At 38.6% G+C, this 20860-nt stretch overlaps 1 protein-coding gene across 2 annotated transcripts in view; it reads right to left on the bottom strand.

Annotated features, from left to right (window-relative positions):
* The window catches only part of galnt14 (UDP-N-acetyl-alpha-D-galactosamine:polypeptide N-acetylgalactosaminyltransferase 14 (GalNAc-T14)), a 242116-nt gene that overhangs the window by 40725 nt on the left and 180531 nt on the right, over positions 1-20860 (bottom strand). For both annotated transcript variants that reach the window (XM_080881768.1, XM_080881769.1), the window contains exons 6-8: positions 18605-18726; positions 13752-13839; positions 10656-10740 (exon numbers count right to left, since the gene is read on the bottom strand). In XM_080881768.1, coding sequence (XP_080737894.1) covers positions 10656-10740; positions 13752-13839; positions 18605-18726 — 295 coding nt within the window. The remainder of the gene's footprint in view (positions 1-10655; positions 10741-13751; positions 13840-18604; positions 18727-20860) is intronic.

Genomic DNA, 20860 nt, shown 5'->3' with positions numbered 1-20860 from the left:
GTATTTGATTATTTCAGATGTAATTCATATTTTAGAGTAGTAATTGTAAATTACTTCGTGTAATCAAGATGAGAGACCACGGCTATAAAAGCGAAGGTGGATTTGGGAAGTCTGTCGCAGCCATGTCCTGTCCGTATACGCGAGCCACCCATTGCGGAAGGTGCAAGATTGATAAGGAGAGTTTTCAGAATTCAGCGTATATTGCGGGATAGACAGGATCCTTTAGCTCAGCGCGACAGTGTGCTCATAGAGAGATATCGATTTTCCCGTGAGGGTATTATTTACTTAACCAACTTGTTGACGAGGGGGTGCAGGACCACCACCTGTCTTTGTTTGCTCTGCCCTTTTCTTGGTTGCTGTTATAAACAAACAGATTATTTCAGGGTCTCTTTCCAAGAGACTAAAAGCAATATAAGTGATAAATATTACCATTCTGTAGAATATTCTTATATTTCACTTTTACTTGTTCCCATGTTCTAGTGGGTCCTGTCGTGGCTCTAATGTGAAAGAGGATATAATGTAATATAATATAATATAATATAATATAATATAATATAATATAATATAATATAATATAGTGTAATATAATAAATTTACCCTACTGCCTACTGGTGTTGGCCAGAGGGGCCGATGGCGCGATATGGCAGCCTCGCTTCTGTCAGTCTGCCGCAGGGCAGCTGTGGCTACAACCGTAGCTGCCTCCACCAGTGTATGAATGTGAGAGTGAATGAATAGTGGTATTGTAAAGCGCTTTGGGTGCCTTGAAAAGCGCTATATAAATCCAATCCATTATTATTATTATTATTATTAAATTACTTACGAGTTTAATTTGTCAGCAACTTTCTGCCAGCCCTCTCTCCTTGCTTTTGCAGCCTTTGCAGTGTTCCCTTGCGTTTTAATTAAACTCTGAAACTCCTGAAATCCCTCAATCAAGAGTTCTTGCTCTGCTGCCAAAAAATACAGAGCGCGCTCCTTCGACATTTTCGCCGACCAATCAAAGGGTTGCCGATCAATGTTTCTACTATCGATGCGTAGCCCCTGTTAAGCCACCCAGTTATCTCACATTACTTCATCCAGCTATACTAATCGTCAACAACAGGTGTGTTCGGAGAACCGGAATAGCGAGCTCAAAGTTAGCGCGATGATTTGATCTTGGATGTGTCATTTGATCTTGGATGTAGTAAGCGAGGTACGAAGAACGGACCCCTGACCGGAGGAGCTTAGGAAGGCTGTTCCAAAGGTTCCTGCAGCCTTGTGTCTGAATTTAAAAGAAGACCACAGTACAGTGAAAAGACTCTGACCAGATGATTGGACAGGCCAACTAATGCAATAATAGGAGGAGCCTGCCCATGAAATTACTACATTTTACAATGAATTCTGAATGTTGCCCAATGAACGGAAGCTAGATTAGAGGTGATAAGCAGGCACAGGCATGTTTTTGTTAGCAGTTGTGGACTAAATGAAGACAAGCTACGAAGGACTGAGAAATACAGGGAGTGCAGAATTATTAGGCAAGTTGTATCTTTGAGGAATAATTTTATTATTGAACAACAACCATGTTCTCAATGAACCCAAAAAACTCATTAATATCAAAGCTGAATGTTTTTGGAAGTTGTTTTTAGTTTTAGCTATTTTAGGGGGATATCTGTGTGTGCAGGTGACTATTACTGTGCATAATTATTAGGCAACTTAACAAAAAACAAATATATACCCATTTCAATCATTTATTTTTACCAGTGAAACCAATATAACATCTCCACATTCACAAATATACATTTCTGACATTCACAAACAAAACAAAAACAAATCAGCGACCAATATAGCCACCTTTCTTTGCAAGGACACTCAAAAGCCTGCCATCCATGGATTCTGTCAGTGTTTTGATCTGTTCACCATCAACATTGCGTGCAGCAGCAACCACAGCCTCCCAGACACTGTTCAGAGAGGTGTACTGTTTTCCCTCCTTGTAAATCTCACATTTGATGATGGACCACAGGTTCTCAATGGGGTTCAGATCAGGTGAACAAGGAGGCCATGTCATTAGTTTTTCTTCTTTTATACCCTTTCTTGCCAGCCACGCTGTGGAGTACTTGGACGCGTGTGATGGAGCACTGTCCTGCATGAAAATCATGTTTTTCTTGAAGGATGCAGACTTCTTCCTGTACCACTGCTTGAAGAAGGTGTCTTCCAGAAACTGGCAGTAGGACTGGGAGTTGAGCTTGACTCCATCCTCAACCCGAAAAGGCCCCACAAGCTCATCTTTGATGATACCAGCCCAAACCAGTACTCCACCTCCACCTTGCTGGCGTCTGAGTCGGACTGGAGCTCTCTGCCCTTTACCAATCCAGCCACGGGCCCATCCATCTGGCCCATCAAGACTCACTCTCATTTCATCAGTCCATAAAACCTTAGAAAAACCAGTCTTGAGATATTTCTTGGCCCAGTCTTGACGTTTCAGCTTGTGTGTCTTGTTCAGTGGTGGTCGTCTTTCAGCCTTTCTTACCTTGGCCATGTCTCTGAGTATTGCACACCTTGTGCTTTTGGGCACTCCAGTGATGTTGCAGCTCTGAAATATGGCCAAACTGGTGGCAAGTGGCATCTTGGTAGCTGCACGCTTGACTTTTCTCAGTTCATGGGCAGTTATTTTGCGCCTTGGTTTTTCCACACGCTTCTTGCGACCCTGTTGACTATTTTGAATGAAACGCTTGATTGTTCGATGATCACACTTCAGAAGCTTTGCAATTTTGAGACTGCTGCATCCCTCTGCAAGATATCTCACTATTTTTGACTTTTTCTGAGCCTGTCAAGTCCTTCTTTTGACCCATTTTGCCAAAGGAAAGGACATTGCCTAATAATTATGCACACCTGATATAGGGTGTTGATGTCATTAGACCACACCCCTTCTCATTACAGAGATGCACATCACCTAATATGCTTAATTGGTAGTAGGCTTTCGAGCCTATACAGCTTGGAGTAAGACAACATGCATGAAGAGGATGATGTGGACAAAATACTCATTTGCCTAATAATTCTGCACTCCCTGTACACATAAAAAATTAATTACAGAATTAAAGACAGCAGAGAATGAAACTGAGCACTAAAAGTTTCAGACCCCTGGTTGACAGCAAAGGTTTGATTATTTTTTTTTTATGTTGCAGTAAGTAAGTACCAAAATACATTTACAGTGTTTATAATCAATGCAGAGGAGAAAACAGGACATGCAGGATAAATATGGGAAAATGTGGTGCAGCAGAAGTTTTCAACTATACTGCAGCTGGCACATCCACTAAATATTGTAGTAAAGATATTATATGGATGGATAGATGGTGATTTTATGCACGCAGTTTTTATGTTATTACTGAGACGGCTGCTAAGTGGTGAAACTTGTTTCTAGAAGTAAATTAATACTAGATGGAAATGTTTGCATGGTTGAAACACCAGGATAAGAGTAAATGAAAGCACTTCTAAATGTTCAACTGCCCCTGTGTGTTTATTTGTTCCAAAAACTGATGCTGTTAAAAAAAAAGTGGTGAAAAGCACCCCAACTCATCTCCTCGAGTATCTGTGTTACAGGTTACAGTGCATATATATGATGTATGTGGTTGTAAAGGTTAGGGTTGGAGGCTTTGAAATACATAATGCCAATCATGGTCTTCATACGTATAGTTTATAAATGCATAAATGGTAACTCTTGGTAACGAGGTTGACATGGCAGATAAAAGCATTGCATTGACTTGCAGGTAGAAACCATGACAGTGAACAAGCTACAACCTTTCCACAATCTTTCTACATCCATCTCCAAAAAACAAACACAGGGACACACACACACACGCACCATATGTGATTGCCTGCCCCGCTGCCTCCACCAAAACATAAAAATAAAAACCATGCATGAAGTCAGGCAGTCATAAGTTGGCACAGCAGCAAATCTGGGTTCCTGCCACCAATCTGACTTATGACGAAGGAGCAGTGCCAAAGTTTATTATTTATAACCGTGCATGTGTGTTTGCTCTGTGGCTCTTGTGGCTTCCCTTTGTTTGTTTGTTCATCTCTCCACAGCAAATGATTTGTCAGGCATCGATGATTTGAGGTTTTGTAAACTTTTAGCGTATTAGGTTTTTCATCACAGCCAATGTGTCCTTATGCAACCTGCTTTCATTTCCAAGGCATCAAGCTCAGCAGTGCAGGGTTGGTGTTGTGAAGGGGCGGATTTTAGTCTAAACCACAATGTTTCACTAAATTTAAACTAAACTTGAGTAGATTTAAGTGCCAGTGTCGAACCACCAAAGGAGCCAAAGATTTCTTGTGCTTCTGAGAGTTAGTTTATGTGTCTCTTGCTTTTAGTTCAGCTTTAGATGACGTCAGGTTTGTTAGTTCCCCTTTGTGTTCTCATGATGTTCCTTCAGTCTTCTCGCTCTCTGTTTTTCCTTTTGTCTGTTTGTGTCAAGTTAGTGCTGTCTCCCCATTCTGCTGTGGCTCTCTTCCATATTTTATTTTGGCGACTGTTGTTCCGTGTGTTGGTTCCCCCGACTCATTAAGTTAATTATTCTCAGTTGTGTTCCCACCTGTTACCTCTGCCCTCGTTATCCTGTGTGTGTGTGTGTGTGTGTGTGTGTGTATTGTCTCAGTCTTGCTTTGTTGCATCGTCCTTCATGGTTGTTTTGTTTCTTGTGAATAACTCTTGTGAGTTAACAGCATTAAAGCCGATTTTTGTGTTTATTCAGGATGATCACATATGGGGAAACTAAAACTATTGCAACAAAAACAAAAGAACACTAAATGTTAAAGCAACACAGGAAAGAAAGAGAAGACACTGGAAACACGGAAACTAACCTAAACATAGTAAGACAAAGTGGTGAACAGACAGGGAAACACAGGGAGGCTAGAATAACAAATAGATTCAAATCAAAACTTAAGCATCATATCACAAAAAAACTCAGCATCACTCAAAACCACAGAAACTTAACTAAAAGACCAAAAAGAAAAGAAAAGTTCATTTTATATAAGTTTGTTTAGTAAGTACACAATATTGTTTCAATTATTTATATTTTTTTCCACACAGTTTTAGTTGTTAGGTTTAGAAAATAACAATTTTGACTAATTGTTCACTTGGGTTTGGCAACTAAACTACTTGGCAGTGTTTAGGAAAAAGAAAATGATTTGGATAAAAATAACAGTGTAATTAAAGGTTAGAAGTCAAACTTCTCTTTCATAATATATACATATATGGCCTCAGTCAACACCTGTCTGAGAAAGGTTGGAGGTTTTACTTACATGACCTTAGAAGGCTGCCTCTGTAAACAGCAGTTATTTTAACCCAATCAAAATTGACCACTATTGTTATTTTTCTGATGAGGTCAGCCTGCCACAACCCTGCTGAGGTCACTGCAGTAATAATAGGTCAGAGCAGGATGATTAATTTCTTACTGATTTCTGAACTGCATTTTTTTTTTTTATTCTAGCAGTGGTGGGGCACATCAGCACTGCCATTAATCACAGCACCCCACAGAAAATTACATTATGTAGACATAGAAGCTTTTTTTAAGCACTACTCTGACAGTCTGTGATTGTGGGCCATTACTGCCATTTTAAATTAATTATGTATTGGGGCTTTTTATTAAAAATTAGTCTACATGCAGTATAGCACATAAGGTAACCAACATTAGTTAGTCAGCTGCATTTACTGTGGTCTATTTGGAATTTTATGAATTCAGCAGTTTTTTTCTAGTACTGGTTCACAACAACACATCTCGATGCACTTTTTATACTAACGTAATGATCCTGCAATATTAAAGAAAGAAACCCAATGATCTGATGGGTGATACCGATTAACAAGCACTTGAAAATGGGGAGAAAGAACTCCCTTTTTACAGGAAGGCACCCCCAGAAGAACCAAGCCCAGAGAAAAGCAGCCACCTACTATGTGTGGTTGGAGGTTGACGGTAGATAATAGTTACTGGAAGCATCATGATGAAGGATGGTTCAGGGTCACCTGATCCAACAGTAAGTTTAAGCTTTATGAAAAAGGAACCTTTTAAGAACCTCTTAACAATGTAGTGTATGCTGTACAGTGCAGCGAGGAATGCCCAGACCTCTACATTGGAGAGACCAAACAGCCACTTCATAAACGCATGGTACAACATAGAAGAGCCACCTCCACGGGACAAGACTCGGTGGTCCATGTGCATCTAAAGGACAAAGGTCACTCCATTCGAGGATGCCAATGTTCACATTTTGGACAGAGAGGACAGATGGTTTGAAAGAGGAGTAAAAGAGGCCATCTATGTCCACTGTGAGTGACCATCTTTGAACAGAGGCGGTAGTTTATGACACCAACTGTCTGCCATCTACAATCCAGTTTTGAGATCCCTTCCCAGACGCCTTAATGCCCACTCACATCCTGGGCCGTCTGACCTCAAGAAGTCACATGATAGGGTGGGCCTAGGTTTCACAATTAGCTCATCGAAACCTTGGCTGATTGTGACCTACGCCCGTTTTCACACCTTGGCTCATTTGATTAGGTAGAGGATAATTAGGGGGTCCATTGTCCCTCTCGGGGGCTAATGAGGTCTGATAAACTTACATGCATTCATAATAAACAACCTATAGAGAAATTTAGACTGTAAAGACAAAAGTTTAAGCTCATTGTACAAAAACAAGATATTCATTATATATACTTCATATTATACATATATCATTACTCTATATTTGAATAGAACATACATAACAAATACAAAAATTCCACAAAGAGAAGGATGACAATGGGTTCAGGTTTTTTTAATAAAAGCAGAAAAATGGGCCTGAAAGGCAAAATCAGTAGATTTTTGTTTTTAATAACTTCCCAAAGGCAAATGTAAACACATGAAAAACTATTGCACACTGAGGAATGCGTTTCTGGAAGGCATAGCTGCATTTCTATTTGCCAATGTGGACTTAATAAAAGGAAATATTGGGTGTAAATTTTGATGCTGTTTTAGTTTTATGCGCCTCAGTTTTCCACCATTTCTTTGACTGCTCTCTGTCTATATGTTTCTGAACGTTTATGCACAAAAAAACACAAAAGTGAAGAAAACCTTCACAGTTTAGCTTTAAAAGTATCAATAATAAGAAAATAATAAGAAATCTGGTTTGAAATGAGTAACAAGCACATGAGTGTGGCAAGTTTATTATAAGATAAAATAAAAAGTATAAATAATTGGACCAAAAAGCAATTCCAACAAAAATATTATAGAAATGGGTTAAAAAGGGAATTTGAAGGTGGTACAATTTGGTGTAGCAGAGAAATATTACTTTGCTAAGAATAAGTGAGGTGAGCTATATGGTGAAAGACTGCAGGGGTTTGGGTTTGATTCCACCCGGACTGTTTTCTAAAAAAGTTACATTTGGTGAGCAATATTAAAAACCACCATCAGCTTACGTTTAATTTAAAGTCTGGTACCTTTGACCTAACAGTGCCAATGGATGCTACAGGCTGTTCTGCACCTGCATCATCAATTACTATAAATCACACTACTGCAAACTCCACAGTTCCATAATCTGCACCTACTGTCTAGTATAACCTTTGGCAAAAGTACAGTATCATCGTTTTAAAAAAATAATATAAATTTAATCAGAACATCACAACTTTTATATAAAATATCAACTTTTTTGTTTGTATGTATGCTTGGTGGTATTTGTTGAGCTGTTTGAAATTACCAGCCACTCTGTAGGTGCGGACGTTTTCCCAGATTAACTTTGTTGACATCAGCAAGCATGAACACATGACAGGGATGACAAGAGGACGACAAGTCTGTGATCAAATGAGCACAGACAGGATCATAGGGTGACACTACTTTCTGATTTGTTGAGTATCTCAATTGCATCAGTGGGAAGGGACACCGGGATGCGTCAGATGAAAAATTAACTAAGCTGGTAACACGTATCAATTTGCCAATAACACAGATGTAGCATGAGACATCTTTAAATGTATCAAACCTGCAGACGCAGCATCCAAATAACTGGTGGCTGTGGTAGAGAGGAGGCCACTGAAAGAACTGCCATTAATCCAGGCCACCCACTGAACCACTTACTGGAAAGGCAGAGCTTTCTGTAATAACATTTTCAGCTTTCAGCTCCACTGCCAAATGACAGAAATACTTTTACCTCACACCACAACACCTGTATTCATTTTCTTTAGATTTTTGCTCCTTGTTGTATTATACTCTGCCTTTTTACATGGCATTATATTATCTTATTTATTGTTTTATGCAGTGGGTGCTTTCTAAAATCGAATTGTCCTGATTTCCTTTGCATAACTTTTACCTTACTGATAGCGTTGGTGTTACGGTCATTGTGCCTGCTCGGTGTACTTTTACAACTATAAGTAAAATGAATTGATGCAGCTTGGTAATGAAAAAATCAACCACCCACATCACCAATAACCTTTTGCAGTACCAACCATGCTCATTTTAATTATTCAGTTAATAGTAGCTCGTGTATCTGCAGCAATCCTGGCAGCATGACTGAGGAGGGCACGGTACGACTTTGAGGAGTTACACTCGTGTCTCTTTGGAAGCAAAAGGAGGTCATTCATCACCTCGCACAGCTTACTTTAAGTGTGATCCCACTGGAAAACCAACAGAAATGTGTTGAGGATATTCTGAACTGCCATGTACTGTGCTAACCTGCTCTAACACCTTGAGAAAAGATTGAATTTATTTACCACTTGTCCCTTAAACATATTTATAATTTATCCCATGTTATTTTACAGTTGGCCATAATGCTATAGTTTAGACATTGCTGTTGTAACTTTGCTCTACATACTATCCCGGGTTTGTTTGTGGTAGCTTTATGTTACAGTTTACATCCATGCATATGTTTTTAAAGCAAATACTACTGAAACATAAGATCATTTGAATTTTCTTCTGTTGAAAGGTCAATTTCTGGTAAATTACACAATAGTTTGTCCCTTTGTTCAGATCTTACATCCAAAACAGGTGTGGGGGAGGGGCCGGCCCAGCACTTCCTGTTTATATGGGGTTTATATCATGATGTCATTGATTGCATCACTGGGCGACTGTGGCTCAGGGGGTTGGGAAGCGTATCTATAACCGGAAGGTCGCCGGTTCGATCCCCGAGCTCTCTGTCCTGATCATTGTGTCCCTGGGCAAGACACTTTACCCTACTTGCCTACTGGTGTTGGCCAGAGGGGCCGATGGCGCGATATGGCAGCCTCGCTTCTGTCAGTCTGCCCCAGGGCAGCTGTGGCTACAACTGTAGCTTGCATTCTCCAGTGTGTGAATGTGAGAGTGAATGAATAGTGGCATTGTAAAGCGCTTTGGGTGCCTTGAAAAGCGCTATATAAATCAAATCCATTATTATTGGGTACAACCAAATGGTTTTTCCTTTTTGCATAGTGAAGTTGTTTTCTTTTCAAACCATTTATTTGTGTAAATGAGTTTGTAAATTAGATGAATAATCTTATTCCTGTTTCTTTGTTTAGATTTCGTTGTTTGGTTTAGCCTTTTTTTTTAAACAGTAGAGACTAATGAGGTTCAGGTGTGTGTAAAGTTCTGTAAAATATAAAAGTGAGATTTTGACAACAGAGGTCGTTTTAAGATGGCAGAATGGAGATGCCAGAAAAAAAAATACACTAAAAAGAAATTTGACCAGTCTGCTGATGCTGTCTACTTATCACCTTTCTTACCATTTGCACTACTTTACCTCACATAAAGAAAAATAATTTTGCACTTTTATAACTGTGGCTACAATCCTCCATCCACGTGTATGTTTCTAATTTGGCACAGAGATTCATAATATGATTCAAAGTAGCTTGATTTCGTTGTGCAGCCTGTAAATGTGGTCCAGTGTATGGTTATAATTATAGATGAGTAAGGAGGGCTGGATCTATCCAAATCCAGCCCTCCTTGTTTTGTCTTATGGTCATGTTATATTTTAAGATACTGAGTTGTTCTGCTTTATTGAAGCTCTTTGTTATAGGTTGTTGTCCTTTCCAACATTGGGGATAAGCAAAGCAGATTATTTTTACTTTATCTGCTTTTATCTTAATTGGTTATTAATGAAAGCTGCTAGAATGTTATTCCAGATCATTCTGGCCCACTTTAACCTCTGCTTGTAGACAGAAATATGTTATTGGTGGAGTTAAATACTGCTAAAAATGTTGAGTCAAATATTTTTTCTCCTGCAGAGTCCCTAATAATAATTATGCTGTATGGATCAATCGCACACACACATAAAAATACACACACACTTTATTTAGCAACAAGTAAAACCCTGCACTCAAGTCTGTAAAACGATACATATGAAAATGTTATCTATTTATTTCACCGTCAGCATCTTCTGGATTTGGTGAAAATTTAAAACATTTACTCTTCAAGTTTTTAATGAACTTAATTGTTCAGAATTCATCCTAAGAAGACAACTAAACCCGTGCTATTACACTTTTTCCTTTTCATCCTTTCATCAGACTTCAGTGCATCTCTTTCCTTTTGTCTCCTCACTCCCCCTCTTGTCCTTTGTTCCTACTCTTTAACCTCCTCTTCTCTGCCTTCTCTGTTTCCACTTGTCTGCACTTACTTAATGAGCCCTGGGTTCAGAATCTATACACCCACAGTTATACATTTTAATGTTTGAGTTTTTGTGTATGCGTGCATTACTTGATTGGCTGGGTCGGGTCAGTCCGGCGGGCTCTCTGTTCAGGCGACAACTGCTCCCACTTAAAATGGAGACTCCAATCAAAGCCTGAGGGAGAACAACAGAGTAAAGAACATGCTTTAAATAATACTGAGTACAGAGGCTACTGTGCTGTACCAAAACATCAAGGTCACTGTTATGCTATGCTTTCTTTAGAATATGTATATAAAATAGTTAATGAAAAGACAAATAGAGATATATTTTATTTTTCTGATACTAGAGGAAAAACTTCAGCAAAGAAAATGTTGTGTTGGCTTGTGTAGTTTTTTGTGTGCTTACAGTCCACCAGGTCACGGATTAGCTACCACAGTACTCCCCCTCCACTCTCTGTTGGCATGTCTTTAGACTTCAACATGTGTGTGAATGTCAGGATCAATGCAGATGGATCTGATGACCGTCTTTTTTATGATTTCAGCGACAGGTTCATCTATAATTAAAATGCTCTTTATAAGCACGACTATCGTTATCGATTCTCCTTCCTGTGTGATTGTGCGTGCACAGTGGACAGCCCTATTATCTGCATTGATTGGCGGACTGCTTTCACCAAGAAAATAAGACTGGTAAAAGAGTCTAATGGAAGGAGAGAGGTACTATGAAGTCAACAGATAAAGTGGGAGGTAGTGCAGATCGCAGACAGAGAACACAGTTATGTGTTGTTCTGGCTTTTTTACAGGCCGTTTAGCTTTAGCTCATCTGCGAGTATAATCCTGCTGAGCTAATAGAAATGTTCACTTTCTACATTTATTCAAGTTACTAATTTAATGTTTTAAAAAGCATTTACAATGCTCACAAATGTTCACTTTCTACATTTATTCAAGTTACTAATTTAATGTTTTAAAAAGCATTTACAGCTTTAGCTTTAGCTCATCTGATGGTCTTAAAGATGATGTCAGGATCCTGATGGCAGCGAACGAACTGACTGATATCTAAGAATTTGATATCAACAAATTAAAAGGACTGTGTTAACTGTTCAAAGAGTCATTTTATGTGCCAACACTTTAAGCACATTTCAAAGCTGTGTGAGAGAACCCTACTGTGCACATATAGACAATGCTTGGCAAGAGTCTTGAGCCACCCCTCAATATGTTCAGGGATTTATTTAAAAGTGCACATATACATGGAAATACAGTATACAAGGCAATCGCTGACTGGCAGAACCAGGCTCAGGGAGGGCCAGCCATCTGCCACGACCGGTTGGAGTGAGAGATCGGTCTCTCTTAGGTATCTTTCTTATTATTTCTATTAGTAGTCTTCAGGAATAGTTCCCCAGGCTTCCTGAAGGACATTTCAAAGTTCTTTGCATGTTTGCTGCCTTTTGTTCTGTTCTCTGTCAAGATGACCCTTATTACTTAAATAATGTAGAGGTCTGGGGAGGCCAATCCATGCTGATAGTGGTCCATTGTGTGCTTTTACTGCTTTGGCTGTGTGTTTGGAATTATTGTCATGCTAAATAATACCATAAGACCTGTTTCCACTGATTTTCAGTCCAGTTCTTGTGTAACTTGGCACAGCTTAATCTTTCTTTCATTTTTGATCTGTCACAGAAAAAACAGGGTGTGAGGGGGAGGCTCCCACGCTCCCTGTTTGTCATCAAAACGTGATGAAATGTCAACTCTTGGTAGAAAGACAAGAGCAGCCATATGGACACGTTTCTCATTTGATGTCAAGGAAGATAAGACACGTGAAACATGTGGCGCCACTGTCACTGGTGAAAACACGACAAACCTTTACACTTTATATTTTAGTCAACTGAAACAACTTCAGTCTAGTCTACTATAATCTTATCATATTTAATCAACTAGAACTAAACTCAAACTAAAAGAATCTAGAAGCTTAAATTATGACAAACACTAAATCAAAGTTTGCACACCACACCAGTTCATTCTTTGAATGATTCATAGAATCATTAAGAAACAAACAAAAGAAAGAAAGAAAAACCTAAAAGAAAACAAACAACGATAAAAATACACTGGAAACAGTCAGGTAAAGCGACTGGACTGGACTGAAGATGAGTGACAAAGCAGTCAATATGCAAAGAAACACTTTAAAAGTCCTTCAGAAAGCCTGGAGACCAATTGCTTTAAAGACCACTTTAAAATTACAAGAAGGTTGGGATCCTTGGATACAAAATATGAAGATGTGATCATTCTTTCACAGCTTGCATGCAAACTGATTCTTGTGTTGGATTAGTGCTGTGTCCTAAGTCTTTTTGACCATCACAGTTCTCTGAAACTCCATGTTTTTCACAGAGTTTGTATTATATAGGTAAGTGAACATCTGCAGTCCACAGCTGAATGCCATGCTGTAGTCAATTAATCAAACAATTGAAAAGTTGGGGATGTGATTGGGGGACATTTTCTGAGAGTAACTAAATATGCAAAATTCCACCTGCTAGCCTTTTTTGTCTTAGAAGAATTATTAACAGAAAGACAAAACTATGATAAATAATAATAAAAGGCGTTTCGTTCTTTTATTTGGAAATATATTTAGATTCATGCCTCTGCTTTTTCAACATCAAACAGCATTTGAGACATATGAGACCTTAAGACTGTTGTAGTTTATTTCTTAAAAATAAACAATTAAATTTGAGAACATAAACCTACAGTCTCTAGTTCCCTTTACAATGATGGAAAGAAAGTTGGTGCACTCGCTGCACAGTTTAAAACCAAGACATCAGCACTTATCTGTGTAGAAACTGGGCAGAAAAAAAGGGCAACTCTAACTAAATCTGAATATTCAAGGACACACGGTTGAGGGACTTTAGTGCACATTTCAAAGATAAGATGATTCAAGGACAGCAACTATTCTCGAGGGGTCCAATATGAGCGAATAAGAGTCACTGCTAGAAGAAGAAGAAGTAGGAAAAAAAATATCTCAAAGCATTTAATGTTCACAGCAGCCAGAGAGAACAGGTTCATGAACTCATCACAAACTTATCATCAAGGGCCACCTCATAAGTCAGAAACCCAAAGGGGTTTCTCTCTGTCATCAAAACACAACCCAAAGGTGCCTCAGAGACGTTTGTTTCTGAGTGTAGATGGAAGAAAGTGGTTGTGTACCTCCACGGAGATCGGCAGAGGCTGCCACATAAGCAAACGTATCCATGTTGATGATGTCGATGACTGGGCTAACCACTCGAGACGGGTCCTGGAGACACAAAAAGAACCACACACATTTATGCTTAATTAGGGCTTCAGATTAATTTTTTAAAAAGTGTAATGCAAGGGAAATAAAACAAGCTACCAAGGAAGAAAAAGAGAAAGAAGTGAATGTGTTTCTGCTTTCATCACCAAATTCTGTTCGAATAAATGAGGCGCTCAGTCCAGTGTGTTCATCTGTGTGTGAAACAGACTGTAAACTCCAAGGTCATTATACTGCACTTCTCCGAAAGGGAATTTCAGTCATTCAGCAACAATCATGCAGACAGCAAATGTAGCAAGGTGAGATTGACCACTACCTCTGTTGACTTTAATTCAGTGCTACTTTATTCCCTTCTCTGTCATTAATGTCAGACCACTGAGCCACATGAAATGAAGAGATACAGAAAATGCTTTTAGGTGACAACACAATTTATTAAGAAGCAGCAGAGAAAATGAGTAACACATCAATAGGTTACTGGAGGTAAACTGTGTAGGCTGTGTAGAATTCAATATTTTAGTTTGCGAAGTTCAATACGGGCTCTGGTATTTCATTTCATTTGTGTTAGGGCTATATTGGAATTGACGAATAAAGAAAGGTCTGACACCTAGCTATCCTGATGGAAAGCTTTGTCTTCGTCTTACTACAACAGCAAAGCTGGCTGCATAATTTTTTGTCAAGTGATGTTTGAGCACAGTGCATATTTAGAGCATGACATTGACTGTGCTATATAAAAGACTGATATTACTAATACATGTTTTTAATTATTGGCTTGCAAATCTTTTTTTTTTTTTCTGTTTATTTTGGTGGATGCGACCATATTGGAGTAGAGACACAGACAAAGATACTTTTTGATTAGAGATGGGGAGAGCTAATTTACTACCTGGCTAGAGTTCAGCATGCCCCTTGTGTTCATACCTACTAGTCTTTTAAATCAACCAAATCCTTAACTTTAAGGTAAGTAATATAAAACTCCTCCTTCACAGGGCTGTCAGAAGGAAGAAAATAACCAGAGAGATCAAAACCAGAGAGATTTTGGTTGTAAGACAATGTATTTCTGCTCTAAAGCTGACCCTTTGTGTTTAAGCCAACCCCAAGTGGTTATTTAAGAAACTGAATCTTGGCTTCATTTGCTTGACTTTTCAGCCACTGTAATTTGTATTTCTTGTGCTCTGCACGCCACTTTATTACAGTGATTTTCTGGTTTATGGCACTTTTGAGACTTTTCTGAAGTAACAACCAAGCAGCTGCCCACTCAACTCTACAGTTTGGTTCATGTGGTTCAGAGAATAAGATCCTCAGTGTAGCGCAACAATAATTTTTAAAAAACATTTGGAAAGCACATCCTCCATCAATGAACTATTTTCCACTTTTAAACAAAGTGGTCTGGAAATGCACCAAACCTTTTTTTCCCCTATTTTTCTGGTGTTTCTTGTAATTCACCTCTACCAACTTTCATGAAATCCAGCTGGCAGTTTTCTACTAAGCTTGCTGATAGACCTCGACTCATGTCCCAGTGGAGCAACTAATCCTATAGATAGATTTCATTTCTGTGTTGGAAATGAGCAAATTTATAAGCTTAAATCATGCAGACAGGATGCGGGGAAAAAGGTTAGCGTGTAAAGCATTTCTAACTTTTTAAGTGAACATTTAAAGCCATTAAAAATGTAATGCTTGATATTTGTGACTGGTTGATGAGACTGTAAAAAATGGGATAATATCAAGCACCAACAAAAATTCCCGTATCCCTCAACCCTGTGTAATCGTCCATAAGGCCATAAGATACTCATGGATTTAGTTTAGTTATTGCCTCCTTAACCCTTAAACAGAGTCCTAAATCCTTTTAAAGTGAAAACTGGCAAAAATGGCTGCACTTGATTTTCCTCATATTTTTTCCTTGATGGTGCCATTTGCTCTTTACAAGGATAAAAGGTACAAAATCTCACTTGCACACACCCACACACACTGGCGCTGCCAGACTTGCACTCCCTTTTAAATCATGAAGTGTCCCTCTATTAGTTTGGTCAAACGGCTGGATGCATCTTCAGCCAGTGATATTACAGAGCAGGTGGAGCGGTTCTGGACCATTAGCTGCAGGGTCAGTGCAAGGGGACGCAAGCTGCATCCTTCTACAGCTTCAGCCACATTACAAAGCACTCTGTCTGCTTTAATAGCTGTTAGGGTAATGACACTGTGCAGCACTCAGGGTGAAGCATCACGACATTACTGTCGTAACCGGATAACTGTTATTTTCAAATCACTCTGGAGCATTTTCTTAATTTTAGCCATTTCTTTTTTTTTTTTCCCTTCACCTGAATAGAAATGAGAATATTTGATGAGTAAGTTGAGAGGAATCTGACCCCAAAGCAATCTGCTTCTTTTATGGTTTTGGACTCTTGTTTTTAAAGTGCAACTTTCAAACATTTATTGAATTTTACAAATGAATAAATGTATAAATGAATTATAAATGATTTTATAAATGAATATTGAATTTTAATAAATGACCTGTTTTACATAGTCGTCCTTGAGTATTTTATGCAAGCATGCAAGGAAGTTGTGTCGAGGCAGACGTTTGACTATTGACAAAATTATCATCTAAATTGTCCCTTCAGAAAACCCATTATTCCAAAACAACAAGCACTCTAGGCTTTAATGCAATTCTTTATATATTTTTAATCACTAATGCCATCTTTCAAATCATTTTTTAAATCCAACAGTGCATGCAGGGAGTGCTAGTGTTAATTTTGTTCATTGCTCTTCATGTAAACAATTATTCTGTTTTCTTTTCCTTCATTTAGGAGTGAGGTTTATAGGTGATGTTCACTGAGCGTCCATAGTGCCTAAATAGCCCTGTCACTGTCCTATTTCATTTCCAGTCATTTCTTAGGAAATGACTGGAAATACTAATGAAACCATCAACATATTCACTACATGTTTGGCCGTTCATTGTGATTATCGCTTTTGTTTTGCAGCTCTCTTTGATTGCACATGCACATATAGCAACAAATGAGCAATGTTGCTAAACACAACCAGGATCCTTTTATGTTGACATGCTCTGAAAATATTACTGTTAACTGGTGAACAATTACAATAAATTGTTGCCTTGGTGCTGAAAGACAAAAGCAAAAGCGGTAATGTGATAGACATGGGGCTGAGTAAATACTCTCTAGATTCAATCAGTGGTAAAAAGCTGGGAAATTTCTATTTATTCAAATGAGAAGATGCATATTTGCATGTATTATTTCTCAATTACTTCCCTGACAATGGAATTACAATAAATCATTTATTTGACACAAAATGATTTGTTAGCATCAAACAGTAAAGTATTCAAAAAAAGGCTTTTTTGGCAAAACAGAAAAAGCTTGACAACAACTAAAAGAGAACAAAATCAAAATATATGATAAAATTGATCAGATGTGAAATACAGAAAAGCAGATAACCTGAAATTTGGACAAGACTTTAGCTCTCTATATCAATAAGACAGACAATTATTTTGCGGGGAATGTGATTTTACGGTAGCCTGGAGTTTTGACTACGCGTGTGTGTTAATCGGATCAATACCTCATACATTTAAATCTAAATATACGACTATAGAGTGACTACATAGACAGTGACAGATGACTTTTGTGCTTGAACACACACAGGCGCACACACACAAACACACACACGAATAAACCACGAGTATAAATATGGATGGTGATGGTACAGCAGCAGAAACAGATCAGACTCTCTGGTGGATTTATTGATCGCTTCTCTGCAGATTGAGATCAAAGGTCTTTAATAGCAGGCAAACAACTGTTGACTTGATGAATTGGAGAAGTTCAAGACAGGTGTTAAAATTAAAATGAACTGGAGAAGAGAGTATGCGAGGCACATGGACAGGGAAGGAGATGAGAAAGGCCATGTAACGTCGTAAAGCAAATCAAAGGAAGGTGATGGTATGTGTAAAGCCAGGGTAGGATAGAAAAGGATGCAAGAGGAAGTGGATAGGGAGATTTCAAGAGAGCAGAGAAACGAGAGAGGAAAAGAGATGGGGATAGAAAAGAAAAGTGGACGTTTCAAGAGGCCAGAAAGAAGCTGAGAGGAGGCCAGAGAAAGGAGGGGGAAAATTACGAGGAGATGTAAAGAGAAAAGGAAGAAAAGCAAAGGTGTGAGAGTAATGGCAGTAGCACAGGGAGGAAGACATGAGGTGGGGAAAGTAGAACAGAGTGCGATAACCAAAATTGTTGGATAAGAGGTGAAAACAGGAGAGGAGATGAAAATGGAAAAGAAAAGGTGCAATGGTACCGAAGAGTAAGTAAAAAGTAAAGGAGACGAGAGATGGAAAAAGGGAAGAAAGGAAGAGAGATGTGACAGGACAAAAGGGAGCGGAGAAGAGGTGGTGAGAGGAGGCAAAACAAGGTGATGAGAGATTGGATGGGGAGGACAAGAAGAGCAGACACAAGCAGAGGACAGCAGACGGGAGAGTAAGAGGGGTGAAGAAGAGAGTACCGCACTTATTTCTTAATGAGAGGCAATCAGACCGGCATCTATTTTCTTTAATGGCACGATTTCACTTCGACCACTGGAGTCATCACGCAGAGGCTTTTTGTTGAGTAGTAAAGCATGCCATATTTGCAGATTGGCCTTGGTCATTATGCCTCGTGACTCACATATATTTGTGTGTATATATAGACACATCTGGAACATGAGAGGGTTGTAATTTGATAGAGAAGCTTTCAGACTCACATATACTTTGTTGCATTAGGGTTTATAAATGAACATGCAGTTACACCTCTTTGATCCTTTGCAGGAGGGGTGGCAGCCAGTCTTTGTTGACCTCACAGTGGCTGTCCAGGAAGGTCAGCACTTTGGCTCTTGCAGCGTCCGTCCCCCGCACTCTGGACCTGATGAGACCTTAAGCAGACAAATAGAAAGACAGTTTAATCTCATTCCTGTTCATGCAAAACCTTCAAAATATTAACCACATCTATTTAAAATTATAACTTTTATTACACAAGACCTAATTAACAATTGTTATTCACACTGCACTTTTAAATATCACTGACAAACTTAGGCCAGCAGTTTAAATGTTGTGGCTGATGGATATATAATAAAGGACAATGCAATTGCACCAACATGTTTTTTTTTAAATAAATAAATAAATACAAAATGAACTGAATAGAGAAGACATTTAATAGAAGGGTCTTTTGAAAAATGCATATAATCCAGATCTATAATTATTTTTGCACTGAAAACCATTTCACTGAATCACCCACTGATAAGCACATTAAGACAATGTGTCCCTGTGCATAAACAGAACCAACAGGTTTGATTTTAATTTGTCATTCATGCTTTAGCTTTTAAAATAAGGTTTGGAAAACACTGTATCTTTTCTGTAATAAAGCTTTAACCATACAAGGTACCCGGTACAGGGTGGGTGGGGGTAAAATAAATGTATAAAACTGTCATAGAGATACAGATTTATTACATGAAAGTGGTGCTGTACAAGATTTTCAACATAATTTTGAGTTGTACTTAAAGTAACTATATTCAATATGTTTAATGCCACTTTTAGATTTACTATTGCATCATTAATATTATTAAAGCATCTCCTTAATATTGAAATTGTTGATTATATGAAGTAATTACATATTGCTGGTAGCTTTACATAAAGTGATGCAGTTACTCCATAAAAAAAAAAACTAAAAATGTTGTGGAGTGGAACAACATTTGCATTGATTAACAAAAAAATCCAAAACATTTGGAAAAAAAAAAAAAAAAAAAACAACAAAGGAAAAAGATAACTATTGATAAAAATACAACTAAATAAACAAAACAATTACGGTGTTTGTGAAATTGTGAAATATGATTCATAACGCTGAAAAAACGACTACAGTATGATACAATCATCAGTTCAACATGGTGTTGTTGTGCCAACTCAAAAGACTTTTGGTTAATTTCAGTCTTCTGTAAACAACAGATCTAAATTTGTAAACAACGTAACAACATTTAATCATCCAATCACAATTAAGAAACAGCCATAATTACAGCGAGCACAAATGGTACTGATAGTGTCGATTTACTGCACCTTTCTCAGTCCCATTTACAGTCTCATACACACTTTAACATTGAAATGTTGTGTACAGTGTTCACTTGGATACCGTCGATATTGAACTTAAAGCCCTCCCAGCTTTTCTTTGCTAAATTGAAATCCTCCGCGTTGCCGTCTGAAATTGATTCTTTTCAGGGCGGCAGATCGGATAAGACAGTATATACTCAAGTTTCATGCTCACAAGCTGTGACTATCAGTTAAACACACACATCCTCCATCCGCTCGCTATAAATATACACGAAGACTTTCATCGAAAAGGCCCCACAGCAGCAGAAGAACAAGACAAAGAATATTTCAGGCACTGGTGAGAATGGAACCCGTAACCTTGGATGTATTAGTGCCTTGCTCCATTTATTGACACCACATTTCTTGCTTTCACTTTCTTTCACTTGCTCTCGCAGTCAGTCAGCAGAGGGGAAAATCGATGCAGTGCTCTTAGAGGGCCTGTCAGACATGGACACAACCTTTTAACAGGCGCATCACTCTCTGCATTTGTGTGTCTGTATGTGTGTGTGTTGGAGAACAGGTTTGCGTATCCATCTTTAAACAAGTGGGAGAGAAAAGCAAAGAAGGGAATGGAGCAAAAGGCCAAATGTGTGCGTCAGTTAACTGCAGTTGTGTTTTAGTAAGACAAAGACAGACACACACAGAGTGTGTGTGTTTGTGTGTAAATGAGCCTGTTAAGGAGGTCTCCCTGACGGGGTCCAGTGTTCCCCTCTATTTGGACTAAATGGTCTAATCGATACTCCCTGACACGGAGACGTAATGTGTGTGTGAGTGCGTGCACTGTTGAATATGTGTGCGGTACATGCCCACAGAGGAGTCTGCATTGTTGTATGTGTGTTATTGTGATAGTGCTGGGGCCCATTGTGAATGTGTGTGTGTGTGTGTGTGTCGGTGACATTGTACAAAGGGCCGTGAAGTTTCACGCGGCGC

This window comes from Rhamphochromis sp. 'chilingali' (genome assembly GCF_963969265.1).
Source record: "Rhamphochromis sp. 'chilingali' genome assembly, chromosome: 5".
Taxonomy (NCBI): Eukaryota; Metazoa; Chordata; class Actinopteri; order Cichliformes; family Cichlidae; genus Rhamphochromis; species Rhamphochromis sp. 'chilingali'.
Note: the sequence above shows the minus strand (reverse complement) of the source record. Positions and strands in the feature narration are given on the sequence as shown.